We start from the raw sequence: 24,964 nt of genomic DNA on the forward strand, positions 1-24,964 counted from the left end.
AGGTGATATTTGGCAAGCCTGAGGAGGAATTGCATCCTTATAAGGAGGGGAATTCTCACATACATGTGTGTGGGCGAGTGTGTGTGTGTAAGGATATACATGGTGTTCGGGAAGAGGAATTTTACTTGATTTTTACTTACTCCTCTTCTGGTTTCCACTGTCACAGTCAAAAGCAGTGTCAGGATTGGCAGTAGATTCTGAGAATCCTTTATCTATGAGGAAGTTTAATCATGAATGCTTGGATGGACAGATTTATCTCTTTAAGAAATGAATATTTAAGTTATACTGTCTTAAAATCTGATAGCATCTTTTAAAAGTCTAATAAATTGGCTGTGCTTGGTGGCTCAGCCTGTAATCCCAGCACTTTGGGAGACCAAGGCAAGTGGACTGCTTGAGTCCACAGGTCCGAGATCAGCCTGGGCAACTTGGTGAGACCTCGTCTATACAATAAATCAAAAATTAGTTGGGCATGGTAGTGCACGCCTGTGGTTGCGGCTACTTGGAAGGCTGAGGCGGAAGGATTGCCAAAGTCCAGCAGGTCGAAGCTGGGATGACCGAGAGTGTGCCCAGCCTGGGCAATGGAGCAGGACTCCGACTCAAAAAAAAAAACAACTACCATCTAATAAATTAAATTGATAGTTAAATAGATTCATGGTTTATTATTCCAGTACCACAGCTAAATTACTACATTTTTATCTTTTCCCAAAGCAAACCAAAACAGTGCCTCTTTTATCTATTTCCTTTAGCATGAAAGTGTTTAAGTTTGACGTCTAAAAATTATTAAAATTGTTTAATGTATGCAAAAGTAGATGTGTGTAATAAAAGCAACAATAAAGATTAATTAACAGTCATCCATATGTCTACTACCAGCCTTAAGAAAAAAACTAAGACATATATAATAAATTGTGATGTATTCTTTTAGCGATTTAAAAGCATATCTTTAACTAAATTTTAATAATAAAATTCAGAAATGGTAAAAAGGTATTTTTTTTATTCATACAGTATTTCAAAAGAAAACAATGGTGGTTTCTTTCTTCAGTATCAAAGTGTCATATTTATGGTTTTCCCAACTCATTGTAGAGAGAAATGTTTCTGTTCTCCTTCTCTGATGAAAAATAGTCCTGGTCTCAGTCTTTCAACATCAAAGGCTCATCATTCTCCCAAAATGTATTTGTTCCTGTGATTCAAGGTAACAGACACAGCTTGAGCGCCTGCTGAGTGCCCAGCTTCAGACCTGGTGCCAGGTAGCCAGAAGTGATTAAGTGCTCCTCTGTGCAGGGGTGGGGGTGGGAGGAGTGAGTTGTGGATACAGGTCCCCAGGACAGCAGGTGGCATTGCAGGAAACCCTGCCCTGGACAATCCCTGAAGGTCCTCCCTGCTTGGGAGGAAGCTTGGGGCTGCTGGGGTCTCCCCAGCTCCCTCACTCTCCAGCCCACCTTCCTCTTTGCATTCCTGGTGTGTGGCATGGGGGCTGGACAGGCACAGAGTAGGTTCCCAGGAAGCACCCTAGCACAGACACATCTTGTGGGCCTCCAAGGAGCTGCAGGAGCTGGAGAAGAAAGTAGCACGCATAGAAGGCGGCAGTCCCGCACTCCCACAGTCTCCGGAGCACACGACGTGATAGAGTTGTTGCTTCTGTTTCAGACATGCTCTGTCCTCTTTCCTAGGACATCGACAGCTCGGACTACAACAGGTGGTGTGAGTACATCATGTACCGGGGGCTGATCAGGTGAGCACGTGCCTAGGATTTTGATTTTTTCCGTGTATTATTGCTATGATCTTCTGGGTCTATCACCAGAAGGAAAAACTTGACGGGAGCAATTGATTTTTGTTACTTTTTATAAACATTGATTCTGCTAGTTGCACAGTTCAAAATTTTTTTTTCCGAGACATGGTCTTGTGACTTATGAAGGTATAAATTGCTAAGTGAATTCAGCCTAGTTACATCACGAGGTCATCAGGTGAGCTATTAAGCACTGTAAGTGGCATTGGTATGTGCTCAACTTGGTACCGTACTGGAATGTGGTTGTGGTGAGCTAGGGAATGAGGGCGTCCTGGGCTTGAATTCCAGTTCTGCCAGCTTCAAATCCATAACCCCGACTAAGTTCACGCACGGCTGCAGCCACTACTAAACTGTGGAGAGATGGTAAGGTGAACTATGTATTTAAAAATATTATCTCATGAAAATGTTACCCAAATGTGTCACAGCTGCATGTGGCTGTGTTTACATGTGTGTCTATGCATGTTTTACTTGATAATGTATTTGGATATAGACATGTGCTGTGTAATGGCATTGCAGTTGTGATCTCAGAGGCCTGCATGTGCAATGAATGTCCCACCAAATTCTAATGCCATGCTTTTACTGTACTTTTCTATGTTTAGGCACATACATGTGTTACACTTGTGTGTCATATTTAGTATAGTGACATGCTGTGCAGATCTGAAACCTGGGAGCAACAGGCTGGACAATACAGCCTAGGTGTGTGGTGGGCTGGACTTCTGAGATGTGTAAGTGCATTCTGCGATAGTCCCACAGAGATGAGCTCACCTTATGACGCGTTTCTCAGAATGTATTCCCATTATTAAGTGACGTGTGACTGGACACATATGTATGTGGGATCCAGCTGAAAAAGCATAGAGATTGAAAGATGTAACTAAATAAATCATTTTGAAGGCAGCATTTCTTTAAATAAAGCAAAGAGTAGTTTAATCACACAGATAGAGGGCCTGACCATTCCTTCGTTTATTCATGCATTTATTCAATAAGTATTGGTTAAATATTCACTATGTGCCAGGGATTGTTCTAAAGAGTGAGTATAATAGGGACAAAACCAAATCTGTCACTCAGAGCTTACATTCCAGTGGGAGGAGACAGGAAATAGGCAAATAAGGACAAGTGGAGATATGTATGATTTAAAAAAAAGAAGAAGAAGGCTGGGTGTGGTGGCTCATGCCTGTAATCCCAGCACTTTGGGAGGCAGGAGGATCATTTGAGCCCAGGAGTTTGAGACCAGCCTGGGCAACATAGGGAGACTTAGTCTCTACAAAATAAGAAAAAATAATTAGCTAGGTGTGGTAGCACAGGCCTCTCGTCCCAGCTACTCAGAAGGCCGAGGCAGGAGGATACTGGAGGTGGAGGCTGCGGTGAGCCATGATTGTGCCACTACACTCCAGCCTGGGCGACAGAGTGAAACCCCAACTCAAAAAAGAAAAAAAAAGTGATGAGATTGATGGGAGAAACAGAGCAGGGGAAGGAGCCCCCAGAATATGGAAGTGGGTCCAGTTGTAGGTGGGGGGCTTTCAACTCCGACTGAGAAGATGACATTAGAGCCAACATTTGAAGGAGTGGGTCATGTGGCCACCTGGAGAGGACCCTTCCCGGGAGAGGGGTCAGCTGGTACAATAGCCCCAAGGCAGGAGAGCCGATGTGTTGAGATGTGAGGCCAGCGGGCTGGAAAGTGTGTGTAGCAGGAGGCGGGGCTGGCAGAGGAGGTGAGGGGAGAGTGGGCAGGAGGGAGGCAGCGGATCTTGCTGGGCTCTGTGAACCCTCCTCTGGACTTTGGATGTTCCTTAGAAAGATGGGGACCTTTCCGGTTCTTGGACAGCCTCGTGGAGTTGTATGCTGACTATTGGGCCAGGGAGGCCCTGGAGAGACTGAGATGGCTCTGGAGACTGCAAGTCTGAGAGCAAGGTGCCGGAGGGCTGGTGTCCGGTGAGGGATCTCAGGTGGCAGGTGACACCCCCCTGCTGTGTCCCATATGGCTTTTCCTTGTCCCGTGGCTGCAGAGAGAGCAACCACTCGGGTGTCCCTTTTTATAAGGACATTCGTCCTATGGAATCCACCCTCCCTTCCACCATGATCATTTAACCTCATGATTTCCTTAGCTACCGCCAAGTAGTGCCACACGGGGTTAGGGCCTTAACGTGTGAGTGTTAGTGGAAACACAACATTAGGCCCATGACAGATAGGAAGGTGTTTTTTTGGTTTTTTGTTTTTTTGAGTTGGAGTCTCATTCTATCGCCCAGGCTGGAGTGCAGTGGCATACTCATGGCTACCCCAGTGTTGACCTGTTGGGCTCTGGTGATTAGGAAGGTGATTTTAAGGAGATCCACCTTCATGAAGTTTCTGTACACAAAACCAATTCTGTAAATTTTTTTTTTTGAGTTGGAGTTTCACTGTCACCCAGGCTGGAGTGCAGTGGCACACTCACGGCCACCACAGCCTCAACCTGCTGGGATCAGGCGATCCTTCTGCCTCAGCCTTCCAAGTAGCTGGAACTACAGGCACGCGCCACCACACCCAGCTAATTTTTTGAGTTATTGTAGAAACAAGGTCTCTCCAAGTTGCCCAGTCTGGTCTTGAACTCCTGAGCTCAGGCAATCATCCCGCCTCCACCTCCCAAAGCGCTGGGATTATAGGCATGAACCACTGTGCCCAGTCAAATCTGTAAACTTTATCTCATTCACCTACTTGCATACCCTGCACATAGTAGGTGCTTAATAAATGCTCACTGGCTAACAATAGGAGATTCCCTGTTTTAGAGAAAGATTTGAACTGTTGAGTTCCTTAGTTTTAAGGACTTCTGGTGTGTCCTTGAAGGCGGTGTCAATCGTGTGAGCTTTGATTTTGGCGATTTGGGAAATAAATAGGCTAGATTTACCAGGAACAGCAACCTGACATCACAAGGAACCACTAGGCTCCAAGATGTGAGCATAGATGATGCTCCAGCCTGTGTGACAGCTCAGAGCTACTTCTGGGTCCCCCCGCCCCCACTGACAAACTCTGGGTTCTGGTTCTGTGTCGTTGTTGTTTAGAGTTTCAGACTTTGAAGAGCTTCTCTCCCCTGGCACTCTGGTCCCCCCTGTCGCCTTTTACCTAAATCACTACAGTGGCTTCCTAACTGGCCTCCCTGCCTCAACTGTTTCCCTGAAAGCTACCTTCCATACAGTAGCAGTCGCAGGCCCTGTCAGGCCCTTGGGTGGATTGCCATCTCACTCTCAAAACAACAGCCTCAAATCTGAGGTCAAAGCCATGGCCAGCTACTTGGGAGGCTGAAGTAGGAGGATCACCTGAGCCTGAAAGGTCGAGGCTGCAATGAGCCATGATCATTCCACTGCACTACAGCCTGGATGACTGAGTGAAACTCCAACTCAGAACAAACAATATCAACCCTTCCCACTCAGCACTCCCTGCCTATTGCTCTGTTTACCCAGACCTACCTTGTCACCATTTGATTGCATACACGTGTGCGTTTAATGCGTCCTTCCTAGCCAGGATGAAAGCACCCCGAGGACAAGGACTTGTTTTGTTCACGACTTATCCACAGTACCTGGAACGCTGCCTGTGCATAGCAGGACTCCATATGTATATGTATTGACTTAGCTGAATGTATATGTACACTTACCTCATTGAATAAATATTATCAGAGGGCCAAAGCCAACCTAGAGACAAAATATAAATAAAGTAAAAAGAACCCGCTGCCACTCGCAGTTCCCCGGTTTTGCCATCTGAACTTTCCAGCAAGAACTATTAGGGTCATATCTGTAAAGTGCTTTGAATTTCCTGGAGAACCGAAATCTCTGAGCCAACGCAGAATGTGGAATTTTCTTGAGACATGAAATCTTTGACTTGAGACTCATAAATGTGGCTGAAATATGCCCGTGGTGGCGTTTGGGTTTTTAAAGGTAAGAAAGAATTGAGGCATATGCTGCACTCACTTGGTGGAATTCCTGTTATTCACTCAAACCATAATTGTGTGGGAGGCAATTTTTATAGACAGAATGTTCATTAGTGCGAAAAAGTAAAGTGTGGTTGCTAAGACCGTTCAGTTAATTACATCCATGTGTACCTTCCTTGTCCGTGTATATCATGAACTCAATATTTTTATTAATATAGGGATGACTTCATCAAGTGAATTCTGGCTGTGACATACGGAGTAGAGTTAGAAATGAGAACTTGGCTTAAGAATGAAGGTGCCATCACTTAACTCTTGTTGGACTTCTGTGATGATAAAACCTTTACAAGCCATTTCTGTTTCTGCTTCAGGTTGGGGTATGCCAGAATTTCCCATGCTGGACTGAGTGATTCTGAAATTCAGATGGCCAAATTTAGGATCCCGGACAACCCCGTTCATTATAGAGACAACCAGAACGTGGTCATAGACCACAGGAAGGTTCCTAAGAAAATTCGCTTTAACCCCAGGTGAGTTCCTTTGGGTTGTGGACTGCAGTTATAGGCTCCTTGCCCCTCTAGGAAACTTACAGGTGGCCTCAAAATGAGCTAGGAGTTAGAATTGGTTCTGCAGGTGCATTCCAGGTGAGGGAGCCCACGTAAAGATAATAAAACCCTGCTTGGAGTGAAGTTACAGGCTTGGCTTTTGGAATTAGAAGCATGTTGTAACCTCAGGTGAAAAGGGGCACATCGTCATCATTGTTGTCGACATCTCTACAGTAGCTAGTGTCTGCATGCCACGATGCCCAGACCCTCTTCTAGGCACTCTGTGTGTTATCTTAATTAATCCTCATTGATTGGTCCTCTTGTGACCCCATCATAGAGATGCGGACGTGCAGGCTGAGGAACAGGAAATGACTTCACTAGACTTCCATGGCAAGTGTCAAAGCTAAGGAGCGGGAGGAAGCTGGTAGTGTATTGGGCCTGCTGGCTGCACGTTAGATTCTTCTGGGGAGTTTTTAAAGCTGCCATTGTGGCAGGCCCATTGACTCATGCCTGTAACCCTAGCACTTTGGGAGGCAGAGGAGGGAGGATCACTTAAAGCCAGTTCAAGAGCCACCTGGGCAACATAGCAAGACCTTCTCTGTACAAATTTTTTTTTTTTTTTGAGTTGGAGTCTCACTCTGTCACCCAGACTGGAGTGCAGTGGCCGCTACTGGCCACTGCAGCCTCGACCTGCTGGGCTCCGGCGATCCTTCCGCCTCAGCCTTCCAAGTAGCTGGAACTACAGGCACGTGCTACCACGCCTGGCTAATTTTTTGATTTATTGTAGAGGTGAGGTCTCGCCAAGTTGCCCAGGAGGGTCTCGAACCTGCGGGCTCAGGCAATCCACTCACCTCAGCCTCCCAAGGCGCGGGATTACAGGCTGAGCTACCAAGCCCGGCTTAGCTGTACAAAATTTAAAGCTAAATGCGGTGGCATGTACCTGTAGTCCCAGCTACTCAGAAGGCTGAGGTGGAAGGATCATCTGAGCCCAGGAGGTTGAAGTTGGGGTGAGTTGGGATCATGTCACTGCACTCCAACCTGGGCGACAGAGTGTGACCCCAAATCCAAAAAAAAAAAGGACCAAAACCAAATGCCAGCCCACCCTAGATCAGTCCATCAGGACCTCGTGGGGCTGTGCCTGGTCTAGGGATTTAAATAGTTCTTTCTGGGTCATTCTAATGCGCAGGTGGGTTAAGAACTTGGCGAGTGGATAGCGCATTTATATTGCAGATACTCTACCATGTGAACTGTATTGGGTTTGGTTCAGTTTTCTGTAGAGGTTACCTGATCAACCTATTTGCAGCACAACACATGACTTGGAATTTGTGTTCTTTTCTCCCCCACGACTGGATAATCAGAGAAACCTTCCTTGTAAATCAGACACAGAACATGGCCTAGGCATTATTATCATTTGACCTTTCTACTATTTTTTTTTTGAGTTGGAGTCTCACTCTGTCATCCATGCTGAAGTGCCATGGCACACTCACGGCCACTCTAGCTTCAACCTGCTGGGCTCCGGCGATCCTTCCACCTCAGCCTTCCAAGTAGCCAGAACTACAGATGTGTGCTACTACACCCGGCTAATTTTTTATTTATTGTAGAGATGAGGTCTCGCTAAGTTGCCTGGACTGGTCTTGAACTCACGGGCTCAGGCAATCCACTTGCCTTGGCCTCCCGAAATGCTGGGATTACAGGCTAAGCCACTGACCCCAGCCCATTTCTACTACTTTTACCAGCTAACAGCTGTAGAAGTTTCTCAGTGGGGTGGGGGGAGACCTCTTCCCACTCTCTTTTTCTTCCTTGTCTCTCCTGACAACAAGGGATAGTTGTAGTGAAGCCTAGGCAATGGATGGAGGAGTGTCTTTTAAAATTTTTTTATTTTATTTTAAATATGTGGGGTACCGTTCAGGATTAGGTATACAAGTGATCATCATACAGGTAAAGTTTGGGCCTCCCTTTGGTCCCCACTTTGCCTGGTTTGAGATCAGATACCTTACTAATGTTGTGTCCCCCAAACCACCCCGGCAGTATCCCACTACTGCCAATCCCTTTCTTATAGTATTATGATTAATGTTCAGGGTCCACTTATGAGTGAGTTCTTTGTTTCTGTGATAAATCACTGAGTATTATAGATTCTACATCCATCCAAGTTGCTGTGAAGTCCATGATTTTGTTCTTCTTTATGACTGCATAATATTCCATTGTATATATGTACCAATTTTTTTTAAATCCAGTCCTTTTTCGATGCACAGCATGGTTGGTTCCATGTTTTTGCTATTGTGAATGTAACTATGCCAAGAAGAAAGACATGAGCAGCTGGTGATTGAAAAGGTTTATTAAAGAAAAGAAAAGAAAGGGAGGTGGTGGCTGGCTCTATAGAGAGAAACCAGCCTCTGTTCTCTTGTAGGCAGGTTTACTGGGCACGAGAGGCAGTTTTAGGGAGTTTAGGCTTGGGCACCAAAAAGCAGTTTTGGGAGTTTGAGTTGTCGGCTGCCTGGCCTTCAAATGCAGATGTTGGTACTATTGAGTCTGATCCCTCGGCCTTGAAGTGCAGATGTCCGCATTAAACCAGTCACTATCAGGGATGTTGTTAATCACTTGTCTCTGAAATGCAGCCTTAGGAAAGCCAACACTGACAGTTGGTACCAGGACATTATCAGTCACACAGCTTTGGGATGTGGGTCTCGGGGAAGCAGATATTGGCAGTAAAGCAATTAGTAACAGGGCGCTGCTAGAGCACATTGTTAGCTTTTTTGGGCTGTTGCAACTCGGTGCTCCCTTTGCAAGGCTTATATGATGAGTTGTTTTAACCACAACCTTCTCTCCCATCCCCACTACAGTGAATAGTGCTGCGATAAACATACATATGCAGGTATCTTTTTTGTAGAGTGATTTAAGTTCTTCTGGGTATATTCCCAGAAGGGGGATTGCTGTTGTAAAGATGGCCAATTTCTAGTTATTTTAGGCATCACCACACTGTTTTCCATAGAGGTTGAACTAATTTGCATTCCCACTAACAGTATAGAAGCGTTCCCTTTTCTCTGCATCCTTACCAGTATCTGCTGTTGTTTTATTAATGATGGCCATTCTTACTGGAGTTAGGTGGTATCTCAATGTGGTTTAGATTTGCATTTTTCTGATGAGTGAGGCTGAGCATTTTTTCATGTGTCTGTTGGCTGCCCGTGTCTTTTGAGAACTATCTATTTTGCCCACTTTTTAATAGAGTTGTTTGATTTTTTTTTTTTTTTGAGTTGGAGTCTCGCTCTGTCGCCCGGACTGGGGTGCAGTGGCACACTCCTGGCTACCACAGCCTCGATCTGCTGGGCTCCGGCGATCCTTCCGTCTCAGCCTTCCAAGGAGCTGGGACTACAGGCGCGTGCTACCACCCCCGGCTAATTTTTGATTTATTGTGGAGATGAGGTCTCGCCAAGTTGCCCAGGTGGGTCTCAAACCCACGGGCTCAGGCAATCCACTCACCTCAGCCTCCCAAGGCTCAGGATTACAGGCTGAGCCACCGAGCCCGGCTTGATTTTTTTTTTCGACACATTTAAGTTTCTTGCAGATCCTGGATGTTAGGCCTGTCAGATATGCAGTTGGCAAATATTTTTTCCTAGTCTGTGGGTTGTCTGGAGGAGTGTCTTGATGGTTCCAGTTCCTGCCTTTATCTCACCCAGCATCGGGTGTGATAAGGTTGGGGGAACCTGGACTCTGGGGTTCAGGGCCTCACTCTTGCCAGTGAACAGCAGGGTCACTGTGGGCCAGATACTTCCCTCACTAAACCTGGAGTTCCTTGTCTAAAATGAGGGAAAGGGTCATGCCCACCTCCCAGCTTACTTGAGGTTTGAATGGCAAGGAAGGTCTTAGACTAGTGTGTCAGTCTCAATCAGTCCCTGCAATAGTAACAGCAGAAGTGAAATGGAAAGCTTACTTCTTTTGCTAATTGAGATGACTTCTTCAAGGGAAGCCTGAAAACCTGGGAGGAAAAGCTGTTCTTGTGTCCTGTTCTTTATCTACCAGGAGTGTGGCGAAATCCAGAGGAAATACTTTTGGCTAACCACAACTGTGGATCCAACCAAATCGACTGTGATGGGAACGAGGTTATTTTCCCACTCAGTTTAATTATGAAAATAACAAAAGCATAGGCAGGAGGCTGACCTTCATTTGTAAATTGTGGTGAGAATGTTGTCGACCTACTCTTGGCAATTTTCAAATGTACAACCTATTATTCTTAGCTAAAGTCATAATGCTTTACAATAGATCTCCAGGAGGATCCCTGCTAATTGAAACTTTGCATCTTTTTTTTTTTTTTGAGTTGGAGTCTCACTCTGTCTCCCAGACTGGAGTGCAGCGGCATGCTCCCAGTCACCATAGCCTCAACCTGCTGGGCTCCGGCAATCCTTCTGCCTCAGCCTTCCAAGTAGCCGGAACTACAGGTGTGCATTACCACGCCCGGCTAATTTTTGATTTATTGTAGAAGCGAGGTCTTGCCAAGTTGCACAGATGGGTCTCGAACCCACGGGCTCAGGCAATCCACTTGCCTTGGCCTCCCAAAGTGCTGGGATTACAGGCTGAGCCACCCACTGAGCCCGGCCTGTATCTTTTCACCAACATCTTTCCAACCCCTGCCTCCTCCTGCCCCTGATGGCCGCCATTCTCTTTGCTTCTGGGAGTTCAACATGTTTGGATTCCACCAATGAATGAAGTGATGAAGTATTTGTCTTTCTGTGGCTGGATTATTTTCACTTAGCATAATGTCTTCTCAGTTCATCTGTGTTGCTGCAAAGGACAGGATTTTCTTCTTTTTTTAAAGTTGAATAGTATTCCATATACATGGAAATGTATTAATATATTTTTATATAAACTTGTAGTTTATATATAAATATATATAAAATGGATAAAGAAAGAAAATGTAATATAAAGAAATATATATATTGCGTTTATCCGTTATTATGCCAGTGGACACTTAGGTTAATTTAATATCTTGGTTGTTGTGAATAATGCTGTGATGAACATGGGAGTGTAGATATTTCTTCAACATTAATTTCTAGCCTGGCGTGGTGGCTTATGCCTGTAATCCCATACTTTGGGAGGCTGAGGTGAAAGGACTACCTGAGCCCAGAGTTGAAGACCAGCCTGAGCAACATGTGAGACCTTGTTTTTACAATAAATCAAAAAATTACCCACGTACGGTGGCGTGCACCTGTAGTTTCAGCTACTTAGAAGACTGAGGCAGAAGGACCACCTGAGCCCACTGGGTTGAAGCTGTGGTGGCCGTGAGTGTGCCACTGCACTCCAGCCTGGCGACAGAGTGAGACTTCAATTCAAAAAAAAAAAAAAAAAACCCAAAACGTTAATTTCTTTCTTTTGAATTTATACCAAGAAGTGGGATTGCTAGATCAGATGGTAGTTGTATTTTTAATTTTTGAAGGAACTTCCATAATGTTTTTTGTAGTGGTGGTACCAGTTTACATTCCTGCAATAGTATATAAGTGTTTCTTTTTCTCTGCCTCTTTGCCAACACTTGTTAGTTATCTTGTCTTTTTTATATTAGCCATTCTAACCAGCGTAAGGTGACATCTCACTGTGGTTTTAATTTTTCCTGACTAGGGACATTGAGCAATTTTTTCACAAGCCTGTTGGCTATTGGGATGTCTTCTTTTAAGAAATATCTATTCAGGTTCTTTGCCCATTTTTAACTGATTGATTTATTTGTGTTCTTGCTATTATGTTGTTTGAGTTCCTTATATAGTTAGGGTTTTTTTTTTTTTTTTAGTTGGAGTTTCACTCCATCGTCCAGAATGGAGTGGAGTGGCATGCTCACGGCCACCCCAGCATCAACCTGCTGGGCTCAGGTGATCCTTCTGCCTCAGCCTTCCAAGTAGCCAGAACTACAGGCGCACGCTACCACACCCAGCTATTTTTTTGATTTATTGTAGAGATGAGGTCTCACAAAGTTGCCCAGCCTGGTCTCAAACCTGTGGACTCAGGCAATCTTCTCACCTCGTGGTTTGGATATTAACCCTATACCAGATACTGGTTGATTATCCAAATCCAAAAATCCAAAACCAAAATGCCTCAAAATCTGAAACGTTTTGAATGCTGACATGATGTGCAAAGAAGTGCTCATTTGTGCATTTCAGATTTCAGACTTTTGGATTTGGGATGCTCAGCTGGTAAGAATAATACAAATATTCCAAAACATGAAAACTAAAATATGAAACACTCTGGCCTCAAGTATTTTGGGAAAGGGATCCTCAACCTGTATATGTATTGCAAATCTTTTCTTTCATTCTACAGATAGTCTCTCCACTCTGTGGATTGTTTCCTTTGCTGTACAGAAGCTTTTTAGTTTGACATGATCCCATGTGTCTATTTTTGCTATTGTTGCCTATGTTTTGGGAATCATATTTTAAAAAATCATTGCCCAGACCAACTTCAGGAAGCTTTGCCTTGATGTTTTCTTCTAGCAGTTTTACAGTTTCAAACTCATAAGTCTCTAATCTATTTTCAGCTGATTTTTTTAATAGGGTATGAGGTAAAAGTCCAATTTCATTCATTTGTATGTGGGTCTTCAGTTTTCCCAACATCATTTTTTGAAGAGACTATCCTTTCCCCATTGAGTGTTTGTGAGACCTTTGTCAAAGATCAACTGACTGTAAATGTGTGGATTTATTTCTAGGATCTCCATTCTATTCCATTGGCATATATGTCTATTTTTATGTCACTACTATGTTGTTTTGATTACTACAGCTTTGTAGTATAGTTTGAAATCAGGTGTGATGCCTCCAGCTTTGTTCTTTTTGCTCATGATTAGACCATTTGAGTTCTTTTGTGGTTCTGTATGAATTTTAGTTTTTTCCTATTTTTGTGAAAAATGTCATTGGAATTTTGATAAGGATTGCATTAAATCTGTACACTGCTTTGAGTAGTATAGACATTTTAACAATATTAGTTCTTCTAATTCATGAGCACCAGATATCTTTCCATTACTTTGTGTAATCTTTAATTTCTTTTTTTCCCCTTTTTTTATTTTAAAGATGTGGGGTATAATACATGGTTGGGTATACAAATGTTCATTATGCGGGTACCCCTGTTGATGAGGTGTGCCCCCCCTTCCCAGGCAGATTCCCACTACTATCAATCCTGCTTAATCTTTAATTTCTTTCATCAATGTTTTATAGTTTCCAGTGTGCAAATCTTTCATCTCCTTGGTTAAATGTATTCTTAAGTACTTTTTAATGCTGTGTAACTGGGATTGTTTTCTTGCTTTCTTTTTCATATAGTTCATTGGTAGTGTAAAGAAATGCTACTGATTTTTGTATGTTGATTTTTAATTTTGCAACTTTACTCAGTTTATTAGTTATATTTCAGTGGAATATATATATTTGGTGGAATATATATATGAATATATATATTCATCTGCAAATAGTGTCAGTTTAACTTATTCTTCTTGCCTAATTGCTCTGGTTAAAACATCCATTTCTATGTTGAATAGAAGTTATGAGAGTGAGCAGCCTTGTCTTGATCCTGATCTTAGAGGAAAAGCTTTCAACTTTTCACTATGGGCTTGTCATATATGGCCTTTATTATGATAAAGTCCATTTCTTCTATGCCTAATTTGTTGAGTTTTTATCATGAAAAGATGTTGAATTTTATTAAATGCTTTTTCTGTATCTCTTGAGATGATCATATGGTTTTTGTCCTTCATGTGATCATATGGTGTTTCACATTTATTTATTTGCATATGTTGAACCATCCTTGCATCCCATTGTTAAATCTGATTTGATCATGGTATATGATTCTTTTAATATGCTGCTGAATTTGGTTTGCTAGTATTTTGTTAAGCATTTTTACATATGTGTTCATCAAGGACATTATCCTATAATTTTTTTTTTCTTTAGCATCGTTGCCTGGCTTTGGTATCAGGATAATGCTGGCCTTATAAAATGAGTTTGCAAGTGTTCCTTCCTCTTTAATATTGCAGGAGAGTTTGAAAAAGAGTGTCATTCATATTTCTTTAAATATTGCATAAAATTCACCAATGAAGCCACCAGGCCCTGAGTTTTTCTCTGCTGGGAGGTTTTTGATTACTGACTCAATCTCCTTACTCATTATTGGACTGCTCAAATTTTGTATTTCTTCTTAATTTAGTCTTAGTAAATTGTATGTTACATGAATTGATTCATTTATTCTGTTATCTACGTTGGCGTAAACTTGTTCATAGTAGTCACTTATCATCCTTTGTGTTTCTGTGTTATCAGTTGTAATGTCTCTATTTTGATTTACAATTTTATATCTTTGTTTTATTTTTATTAGTAAATTTAGCTAAAGATTTTCCCATTTTGTTTATCTTTTCATAAAACTCTTAGTTTCATTGATGTTTTCTGTTGTTTTTCCCTTCTCTATTTCGTTATTTTTGCTCTGATTTCTGTTGTTTCTTTTCTTCTACTGATGTTGGACTTAGTTTGTTCTTCTTTTTTGAGTACCTTGAGGTGTAAATTTAGGTTTTTTTAGATGTTTCTTTTCTCTCTCTTTCTCTCTCTCTTTTTTTTTTTGTCGCCCAGGCTGGAGGGCAGTGGCACATTCACGGCCACCGCAGCCTCAACATGCTGGGCTCAGGAGCTCCTTCCACCTCAGCCTTTCAAGTAGCTGGAACCACAGGCATGTGCCATCACGCCCGGCTAATTTTTCTTGATTTATTGTAGAGGTGAGATGTCCCCAAGTTGCCCAGGTTGGTCTTGAACTCATGGGCTCACGCAATCCTCTCACCTCAGTCTCCCAAAGGGCTGGGATTATAGGCATGAGCCATCACGCTCAGCCTTTTTTTTTCTTAATGTAGACATCTATTTCTGTAAACTTTTCCAGGCGTGGTGGCTCACACCTATAATCCCAGCACTCTGGGAGGCCAAGGTGAGAGGATTGCCTGAGGCCATGGGTTTGAGACCAGTCTGGGCAATTTGGCGAGACCTCATCTCTATAATAAATCAAAAAATCAACTGAGTGTGGTGGCGTGCCTGTGGTTCTAGCTACTTAGAAGGCTGAGGTGGAAGGATTGCCTGAACCCAGCAGGTAGAGGCTGCAGTGACCATAAGCATGCCACTGCACTCCAGTGAGACTCCAGATCAAAAAAAAAAAAGAAAGAAAGAAAGAAAGAAAAGAAAGTATGGGGTATTGAAGTCTCCTACTACTATTATATTAGTGTCTAGTTCTCCTTTTTCTTTATACAAGGGGGGACCCAGAAAAACAAAATTATTTTTTAGAAGATGGGCTCCTTGTAGTGCAGGCTGTCCCCACTAGGTGAGTATTCTAAGAACCCATCGGCATCAGTGTACCAGCTAGTGTTGTTGTGAGAGGCTGTGTTCATCTTTAGTGAAAAAAAAATTTTTTTTTTGAGATCCTTTTAACCCGTTTGCCCATTTTATGGTAGATGATTTTGGACAAATCTGCCCACATCACGCTGAGGGTTCAGCAGTTTTTGACCAAAAATGGCATTGCTCCCATGTCCCACTCTCCCTATTCACCCAATCTTGCCCTGAGCAACTTTTTTGTTTCTCCAATTAAAAAAAAAAAAAGTCCTCAAAGGCAAACGTTTTGCCAATGTGGAAGAGGTGAAACAAAAAATGGCAGGAGCACTAAAAAGCATAAAAATTGATGAGTTCAGGCCGGGATCGGTGCCTCAGCCTGTAATCCCAGCACTTTGGGAGGCCGAGGTGAGTGGATTGCCTGAGCCTGAGGGTTCGAGACCAGCCCAGGCAACTTGGCGAGCCCTCGTCTCTACAATAAATCAAAAATTAGCCAGGCATGATAGCACTTGCCTGTAGTTCCGGCTACTTGGAAGACTGAGGCGGAAGGATCACCGGAGGCCAGTGGGTCAAAGCTGGGGAGGCCATGAGCATGCCACTGCACTCCAGCCTGGGCAATGGAGTGAGACACCAACTCAAAAAAAAAAAATGAATGAGTTCAAAACTGATTTGAGCAGTGGAATAAGCATCTTGGTAGGTGTATTGCATCAGACCGAAGTTTAAGCATATAAGAATAAATACACAATTTTTTATTTAAATTCTGGGTTTTTTGGGGGGTCCCTCATATATTTAGGTGTTCTGATGCTATATGCACATATACTTATGATTGTTATATCCCATTGAATAATTGACTTTTTTTAACCATTATATAATAACCTTCTTTGTATTTTGTGACAGTTCACTTAAAATCTATTTTGTCCAATATAAACAAAGCCATCCCTGCTCTCTTTTGGCTACCATTTGCATGAAATAGCTTCTTCCATAACTTCACTTTCAGCCTATGCACATCCTTAAAGCTAAAGTGAGTTTCTTATAGGCAATATGTAGTTGGATCTTATTTTTTTAATCCACTCAGACACTCTGTGTCTTTTGATTAGAGAATTTAATCCCTTTGCATTTAAAGTAATTATTGATAGTTAAAGACTTAGTACTTCTATTTTGTTGTTTTCGGACTATTTTATAGTTCCTTTATTTGATTCTTTCTCTCTTGTTACCTTTTTTTTTGTGTGGATTTTCTTTTTTTGTAGTGGTGTGCTTTGATTCCTTCCTTTGATATCCTCTGATATCTTCTTGTATATATTACAGGATTTTTCTTTGTAGTTACCAAGGCATCTTCTAATTGTTTATTTTTGTTGTTGTTTCTTTCTTTTATTTTAAAGATGTGAGGTACAATTCAGGGTTAGGTATACAAATGTTCATTATGCAGGTACCCTTGTGATGAGATGTGCCCCTTCCCTCCCCCAGCAATTTGCAACTACTGCCAATTCCTTTCTTATAATATCATGATAATTGTTCAAGGTCCACTTATGAGTGTGAACATGTGGTACTCAGTTCTTTGTTTCTATGATAGATCACTCATTATTATAGTCTCTAAGTCCATCCAAGCTGCTGCAAAATTGATAATTTTGTCCTTCATGACTATAATATTCCACTGTGTATATATACCACTTTTTAAAAAAATCCAGTCCTCTTTTGATGGGCAGCACAGTTGGTTCCACTTTTTGCTATTGTAAATAATGCTGCAATAAACATGCATATGCAGGTATCTTTTTCATAGAGTGATTTGTGTTCCTCCGGGTATATTCCCAGTTAGGGGGATTGCAGGGTCATGTGAGAGGTAGATTTTTAGATCTTTTAGAAATCGCCACACTGTTTTCCACAGAGGCTCTACTAGTTTACACTCCCACCAACAGTGTAGAAATGTTCCTTTTCTGCCACATCCTCTTCAGCGTCTGTTATTTTTTGAGTTTTTGATGATGATCATCCTGACTGGAGTTAGGTGGTATCTCAGTGTGGTTTTAATTTGCATTTCTTTGATGACTAGTGAGACCGAGCACTTTTTCGTGTATCTGTTCACTGTTCGTATGTCTTTGAGAAGTGTCTATTCATATCTTTTGCCTACTTTGTAATGGGACTGTTTGTTTTTCTTTTTGGCACATTTGAGTTTCTTGTAGATCCTAGATGTTAGGGCTTTGTCAGGTATACAATTGGCAAATGTTTTTGCCAGTCTGTGGGCTCTCTCCTGCTCTTTCAGTGGTTTCTTTGGCATTGCAGAAGCTTGTCAGTTTGATGAGGTCTATCTTATCTCTTATGACATGGGCACTTGGGGTTTTGATCAGGAACCCCAAGCTGGTTACCAGTTCCAATTTCCATAAGGGTGTCTCTTGCATAATTGTTTATTTTAAAGTGACAACAGCTTTGTCTGCTACCTAAAAAACTCTACAACTTAACTTCTGCTGCTCCTATATTTTATATGATTGATGTCACAATTTACATCTTTAATATATCTTTCATCCATTGACAATTTATTGTAATGAATACTTTTGTCTTTTATCTTTTATTCTAGAGTTAAAAATGATTTGTGTAGCAGCTTTATGGTATTAGAGTATTCTGAATTTGACTATATCCCCACCTTTACATTAAGTTTTATACTTTAATATGTTTTCATGGTGTCAGTTAACATCATTTGGTTTCAACTTGAAGAACTCCCTTTAGTATTTATCATAAAGTGAGTCTGTTGGTGATGAACTCCCACAGCTGTTATTTTTCTGGGAAAGTCCTTACCTCTCCTTCATTCTTGAGGGGCAGCCTTGCTAAGTAGTATTCTTGGTTGGCAGTTTTTTCTTTCAGCACTTAGAATATATCATCTCAATTTCTCTTGGCCCACAATATTTCTGACTGGTAGATCCACTGATAGTCTCATATGGGTTCACGTCAATGTTCTTTTTGTTTTTCATTTTCTGCTTTCAAAATTTCCTTTTTGTCTTTGGCTTTGAGAATTTGATGATAATGTCTCATTTGATCTGTTTGGGATTCTTTGGGCTTCACAGATCTGCATGTTCATTTTCTCTTCCAGATATGAGAAATCTGTCATGTTTTTAAGCTAGTTCTTTTCTTTTTTTAAAAAAAAATATTTTATTATAGAGATGTGGGGTACGATTAAGGATTAACTACACAAGTAGGCTGCATACAGGTGAAGTTTGGACCTCCAGCTGGCCTTCACTTCCCCTGGTTTGGGACTAGGTACCCTTTGTGCTGTTATGCACCCCACTGCCACCCTATCCTCCTCTGGCAGTGTTCAACGATGGCCAGTCCCTCCCTTGCACTAATGTGAGTAATGCTCAGGTCCCACTTACGATTGAGAACATGTGGTATTCAGTTCTTTGTTTCTGTGGTAGATCACTAAGTATGATCGTCTCCAACTCCGTCCAATTTGCAGCGAAGTCATAATTTTGTTCTTCTTTATGACTGTGTAATCCTCCATCATGTATATGTACCACATTTTTTAAAATCCAGTCCACTTTTGATGGGCAGTGGGGTTGGTTCCATGTTTTTGCTATTGTTAATAATGCATCAATACACATGCATGTGCAAGTTTCTTTTTCATAAAGTAATTTGAGTTCCTCCGGGTGTATTTCCAGGAGAGGGATTGTTGTCATTATTTCTTTAAATACATTTTCTGTTCTTTTCTCTTTTTCTACTGTTTTGGAAATCTGATACTATGTCTGTTGGGTTGTTTGATGATGTTCCATTATTGCTGTAGGGTGTCTTCATTCTTTTTCATTTTTTTTCCTTTTTGTTACTCTGAGTGATTTCAAATGACCTGTCTTGAACTCACTGATTCTTTCTTCTGCTTGATTAATTCTCCTTTTGAAGCTCTTTGTTGAGTATTTCAGCTTAGTTATTGTACTCTTTAGCTCCAAAATTTCTGTTTGGTTCTTTTAATTGTGCTTCTTTGTTGGACTTCTCATTTTGTTTGTGTATTATTTTTCAGATTTCTTTCAGTTGGTTATCTGTGTTTTCTTTAAGATTATTATTTTGACTTTTTTGTCAGGTAGTTTTTCATCTATATTTCTTTAGAGTCAGTTATTGGTGCTTTATTTCATTCCTTGGGTAGTACCATGTTTCTCTGATTATTTGGGATCCTGTATGTATGCAGAGGTGTCTGCACATTTGAAGAAGTAGGTACCACTTCTGGTCTTTACAGATTTACTTTGGCAGGGAAAGCCCTTTACCAGTGAGCTTGTCCAAAGACTCTAGGTGTGCCATCTAGTGGGATTCATGGGTGGGCTTGCTGCTGGAGTCCTTGAGCAGTCTGGCCTGGTGCCTGGGTTAACAGGAGTGTGGGCCTGGGACTTGGGTCTTTGGGGGCTGGCCTGGTACTGGGGTCCACTGGGATGAGTCTGTTGACTGGGTCTCCAGGGTGGGCCTAGAGCCTGAGTCTGAATCCACAAGGGCCATCCTGCTCCCTGGGTCTGTGGGGTTGGGCCTTGAGCCTGAATCTATGGGAGTTACCCTGGTGCTGGGTCTATGGGGCCTGGCCCGAAACCCGGTTTCATGGAGTCTGAATCTGCTATGTTGAGACCCGTGCTAGGGTCTCCAGTGATGGGCCTGTACCCTGAGATTGTTGGAGTGGGCCTAGGTCCTGGGTCCACTGTCACCTGGGCAACAGGGACCAGCCTGGAACTGAGGTGGACTGGATCCTAGGCTCACAGGGGCCAGTCTGGGGCCTGTATCTGAAGATGCTGGCCTGGTGTCTGGGACCATCGGGAGTGGCCTGGTGGCCATCCTAGTGCTGGGGCAGGCCTTGGGTCTGGGTCTAGAGGCTGGGTCTGTGGGTATTGGCCTGGAGGCTAGGTCTGTGGAAGCTGAACTAGAGGCAGGGGCCACAGGGGCTGGCCTGAAGCTGAGAAGGGCCTGGAGGCTGGGTTCATGGGTACCTGTCTGGTACCTGGGGCTGAAGGGGCTGGCCCGGCACTGAGATGGCCTGGGGCCTTGGATGGCCCTGAAGGTTGGGTTCATGGGTGCCTGTGTGATACCTGGAGTCGTAGGGGCTGGCCTGGTGTTGGGATGGCTGGAGGCTCGGTCTGTGGGTGTGGCCCTGTGCTGATGCCCATTGGAGTGGGCCTGGTGCTGGAGTCTGTGGCAAAGCCAGGTGTTCATTCCCTCTTCCCCAGCAGAGGTGGTCTCCCTCCTCCTTGTGCTGCACCTTCTGGGGATAGGGGTTTGTATGTGTGTGAAACCATCCTTCCCACCTTCTCCAACACTCCACTCAGTTGTGAGCGTCTCACCAAAGCCTTTAACTCTTGTGAAGGTGTTTTTGCACATGGATAGGTGTTAAAGTAGACTTTTCCATGAGGGTATGTGCACTGGAGAGGCTGTTCTGCCATATTGCTGATGTCATGCCTGCATACATGTCTATATGTCACGTAGTTATCCGAGTTTTGCAAATGTGTGGCACATGTATGTCCGTATTCACTCTAGTATTAATCTTACTTTTTTCACTTTATTTGTTAATCTGATTTTTTTCATCCAAATCATGCATTAGGAAGTTTCATTCTTAATAAAGTACTCTTCTCACAATATTTTTAATGATTGCATAATATTACATTGTGTGACTGTCCCACACTTTAGCTAATTAACCTAGTGATTTTTGATTTTGCACATTTATTCTTTATTGCTATAAAAAGTCTTCTGGAGCCTCCTTTTTAGATTTTCAAACATATCCTTGATTACTTCCTTAGAGTCTAGCTCAAGCTGTGGGATAGCAGGTTCAAAGGTCATGTCAAGTTTGGCTGGGCATGATGTAAGCCCAGTGGTTTGGGAGGCTGAAGCAGGTGGATCACTTGAAGCCAGGAGTTCAAGACTAGCCTTTGCAATACAGCAAGACCTCATCTCTACAAAAAATTTTTAGAATATTAGTTGGGGTAGTGGCACATGTCGGTAGTCCCAGCTACTCAGCAAGGCTGAGGCAGGAGGATTGCTTGAAGGAGTTTGAGGCTGCAATGAGCTATGGTTGTGCCACTGTGCTCTAGCCTGGGTGACAGAGTGAGATCCTATCTCAAAAAAATGATGCATACTTGTATATTCCTTATTATTATTGTATGAGATGACAAAATACTCAGACCTGCCATCTCTGCATCAGGCTGTCTGTTGGGGCACTTCTGTCCTGGCCTCATGGACTTTGGCTCCAGCTTTCTCCCCAGGGCCTCTGTCTCCCATAACATCAATCAGAACTCTGTAATTAGGAATTCATCTGAGAAGTAGGTGAGTTGTCATTGAAGAGTCGGAAGTTGTGCCAAGACAGATTCCACACATGCATGAGTGTAATGTGAAGAACATGTCAGGTTTCATCCCACCTTTGCCTATGAAATGGAAATTACTCAAACTCAGGACCAGAGAGAAAACCCAGACTGGTCTCTCAGCGGTGTTATCAGTCAGTCTTCCTCAAGCAGTTGGGCTTTGGAGATGATCCGTAATCATGGGGGTTACAATTTCAGCTTGCCTTCTCGTATACGCATGTCCTTTTCTGCTTGTTCACTTGCGATTTTATACATTGATCACATCAGTTCTGGTTTTGTGGTAGATAAGTAAAACCAAAATAAATTTTGGGTGAAATTTTACATAAGAACATACCTATCTGAATGGTGTTTACATGTCAATTACTTCTCTTTTAGATTTGGATCATACAAAGAAGGACACAATTATGAAAACAGCCATCACTTTCATATGAATACTCCCAAATACTTTTTATGAAATTTAAAACAAGAAGTTATTGACTGAGCAAGTCTAAGAAAATAAAAGTATATAGAAAAGAAGAGATGAATGAAAATGGAGAAATACACATGAAGAACCTCAACTTTTAAAAAGCATGATATCTTTGCAGTGGGATGTTCCATCACTTTATAAGATGTTGCTTAATAAAAGCATTCCTCCAAATCATTTTCTTCTTAATTTTTTGATAAAAAATAGAACGTAGGGTAAAATAAGAAAGTTTTACTATTAGAGATAAAATAATTTCAATGTCTTACCTTTTTAACAGTTTTAAAATTTGTGTTATTACTTTTTTTTTTTATAGAGATAGGGTCTCATTATATTGCCCAGGATGGTCTTAAACTACTGGCCTCAAGCAGTCTTCCCGCTTCCACCTCCCAAAGTGCTGGGATTACAGGCATGAGCCACCGTGCCCAGCCTTTAATAGTTAAATATAGAATTATAATACTATAAGAAAGGGATGGACAGTAGTGGGAAACTGTGGGAGGGTAGGAGTGGCAGTTGAGGGAAACTGCTAGGGGAGAGAGGGGCACATCTCATCAATGAGGGTACCTGCATTGTTTATCTAACCCTGAACGGTATCCCACATCTTCATAATAAAAAAAGAAAAGATTAAAAAATAGTTAAATATAGGAAAATGATTTATTGATGAGGTGGAAGGACAACCTACAGAAATCAAGCAGCTTTCAATTCTTTTGGAGACAAAGTAGGGAAAAATGTCTACAGATCAAGTCTAATGTCAGAAGGAAGGTGTGCGCGTGCCTGTCACTGATGTGGCAGCTCCTGCCCTGAGCAGTCTCCCTCTTAACCTCTCGAGTTGGTTCCCCCTAATTTTTGCTAATTTCTAATGCAAATTAGAGTAGCTGTCTCTTTGTCTCAGCCTCCTATTTCCACTTCAGGCTCTTGGGATCTTACCTTCCATCTCATGGGTGGATGGAGGGGGGAGGTCTCGACACGCCTTTCTCAACAAATAATAAAACAAGCAGAAAGTCTGAACAGCACAACCACACTTCACCCAAGTGGCAGGTGCAGGACAGTGCTCCCCGGAGCGCCAGGTCACCATCCTTCTCAAGTGCATGCAGAGCACTTGCCAGAAAAGACTGAATGCTGGATCGGGAAGCTAGGCTCAATGGATGTTAGATATTGAGTTAATACAGAGTATATTTTCTGATAACAAAACTAAGCTAGAAACAACAAAAAAGATGAGAACGCCCCAAGTATTGGAACAAATATTGGAATAAACATCTACTTGGGTCAAAAAAGAGACCATAAGGGGAGTTAGAAATATCTTGAACTAAATAGTAATGGAAAAGATGGCCCATCCAAAGTTGTGGGATAGTTTGGTGTGTCGAGGAAAGCGTGTAGCCTTAGATGGGTAGATTGGAAGAGAAGGAAGGCTAAACACCTGTTCGGAGATGCTTGAGAGACAGAGTCTTGCTATGTTATCCAGGCTGGTCTTGAACTCCTGGCCTCAAGTGATCATCCCACCTCACCCTCACAAAGTGCTGGGATTACAGGTGTGAGCCACTGTGTTCAGCCAGTTCTTACATATAGTCTAGTGTTGTTTCCCTGATTGAATCCTGACTTTCCACGTTGAAAACTCCAGGCTTATCAGTGAATTTTACCAAATATTTAAGGAAGAATTAACACCAATCTTAACAGACATTTTCCCCAGAGAATTGAAAAAGAAGACTTCTTCCCAGCTGGAATGAAGTCAGCATAACTTTGGTATCTGTAATGGTCAGTGTGTCCATCAACCTGACCAGCTATTTGACTAACCATTGTTGCGGGTGTGTCTGTGAGGGTGTTTCTGGAAGGGGTTATCACTCAACTTGCTGCACTAAGTAAAGTCGACTGTCCTCCCAGTCTGGACGGCCTCATCTGGTCCTTGAAAGCCTGACTGAAATGGGAAGGTGGAGCTGGGTGGGAGGGGATTTCTGGAGGGAAATCCCTGACTCTGCCTGGATCCACAAGGCCCTGCCTGTGATTCTAGCTCCAGCAGGAACCACAGCACTGGTCCTCCTAGTTCTCAGGCTATGGATCCAGGCTGGAGCTGCCATCCTGGGTCCTCATGAGTCTCGTGGGCTGCAGGTGGCGGCACTCCCAGCATCTATAGATGCAGAGCTGATTCCTTGTAACAGATCTCAAATCCCCCTCCCTCCCTCTGCTCTGTCTGTCTCTATCTCTGTTTCTTTCTATATATCCTCTCTCTCTTTCTCTGTTTCTTTCTTCTCTCTCTGTCTCTTTTTTATCTCTGTCTTTCTGTTTTTGTCTCTAGGTCTTTCTCTTTCTATCTATACACACACACACACACACACACACACACACACACACACACACACACACACGGTTCTACTTCTATGGAGAACCCAGACTAAAACTGAAAAGAATGTTCAATGAGAGGAAAATTCTAGGCAATCTCTGCCGTGTATATAGAATATGAAATTCCAAAGCAAATCAAATCTAGCATTCCAGAAGACGACTAACACATCATGACCAGATTAGGTTTATGCCAAGAATGAAAGGTGCATTTAAGACTCAAAAACATACCGGTGAGATTTTCCACACCAACAACATATACAAAGATATATGTAAAAATAATTTGAGAAAACTTAATACCTATTCTTTATTTTAAAAACAAAACTGTCTTAGCAAACTAGGAATAGAAAAC

At 42.4% G+C, this 24,964-nt stretch overlaps 1 protein-coding gene across 1 annotated transcript; it reads left to right on the forward strand.

The window, feature by feature from the left end:
- The first annotated feature begins 1,671 nt into the window (after positions 1–1,671).
- On the forward strand, positions 1,672–22,454 carry LOC103271875 (PGAP2-interacting protein-like). Its single transcript, XM_008069369.1, has 3 exons — positions 1,672–1,729; positions 6,047–6,202; positions 22,197–22,454. Exons 1-3 carry the CDS (start codon positions 1,710–1,712, stop codon positions 22,273–22,275), a joined length of 255 nt encoding a protein of 84 aa, XP_008067560.1. The 5' UTR covers positions 1,672–1,709; the 3' UTR covers positions 22,276–22,454.
- Positions 22,455–24,964: the final 2,510 nt, after the last annotated feature.

The sequence above is a fragment of the Carlito syrichta genome, unplaced genomic scaffold, assembly GCF_000164805.1.
Source record: "Carlito syrichta isolate Samal-C Ts95f unplaced genomic scaffold, Tarsius_syrichta-2.0.1 Scaffold311961, whole genome shotgun sequence".
In the NCBI taxonomy this organism is placed as follows: domain Eukaryota; kingdom Metazoa; phylum Chordata; class Mammalia; order Primates; family Tarsiidae; genus Carlito; species Carlito syrichta.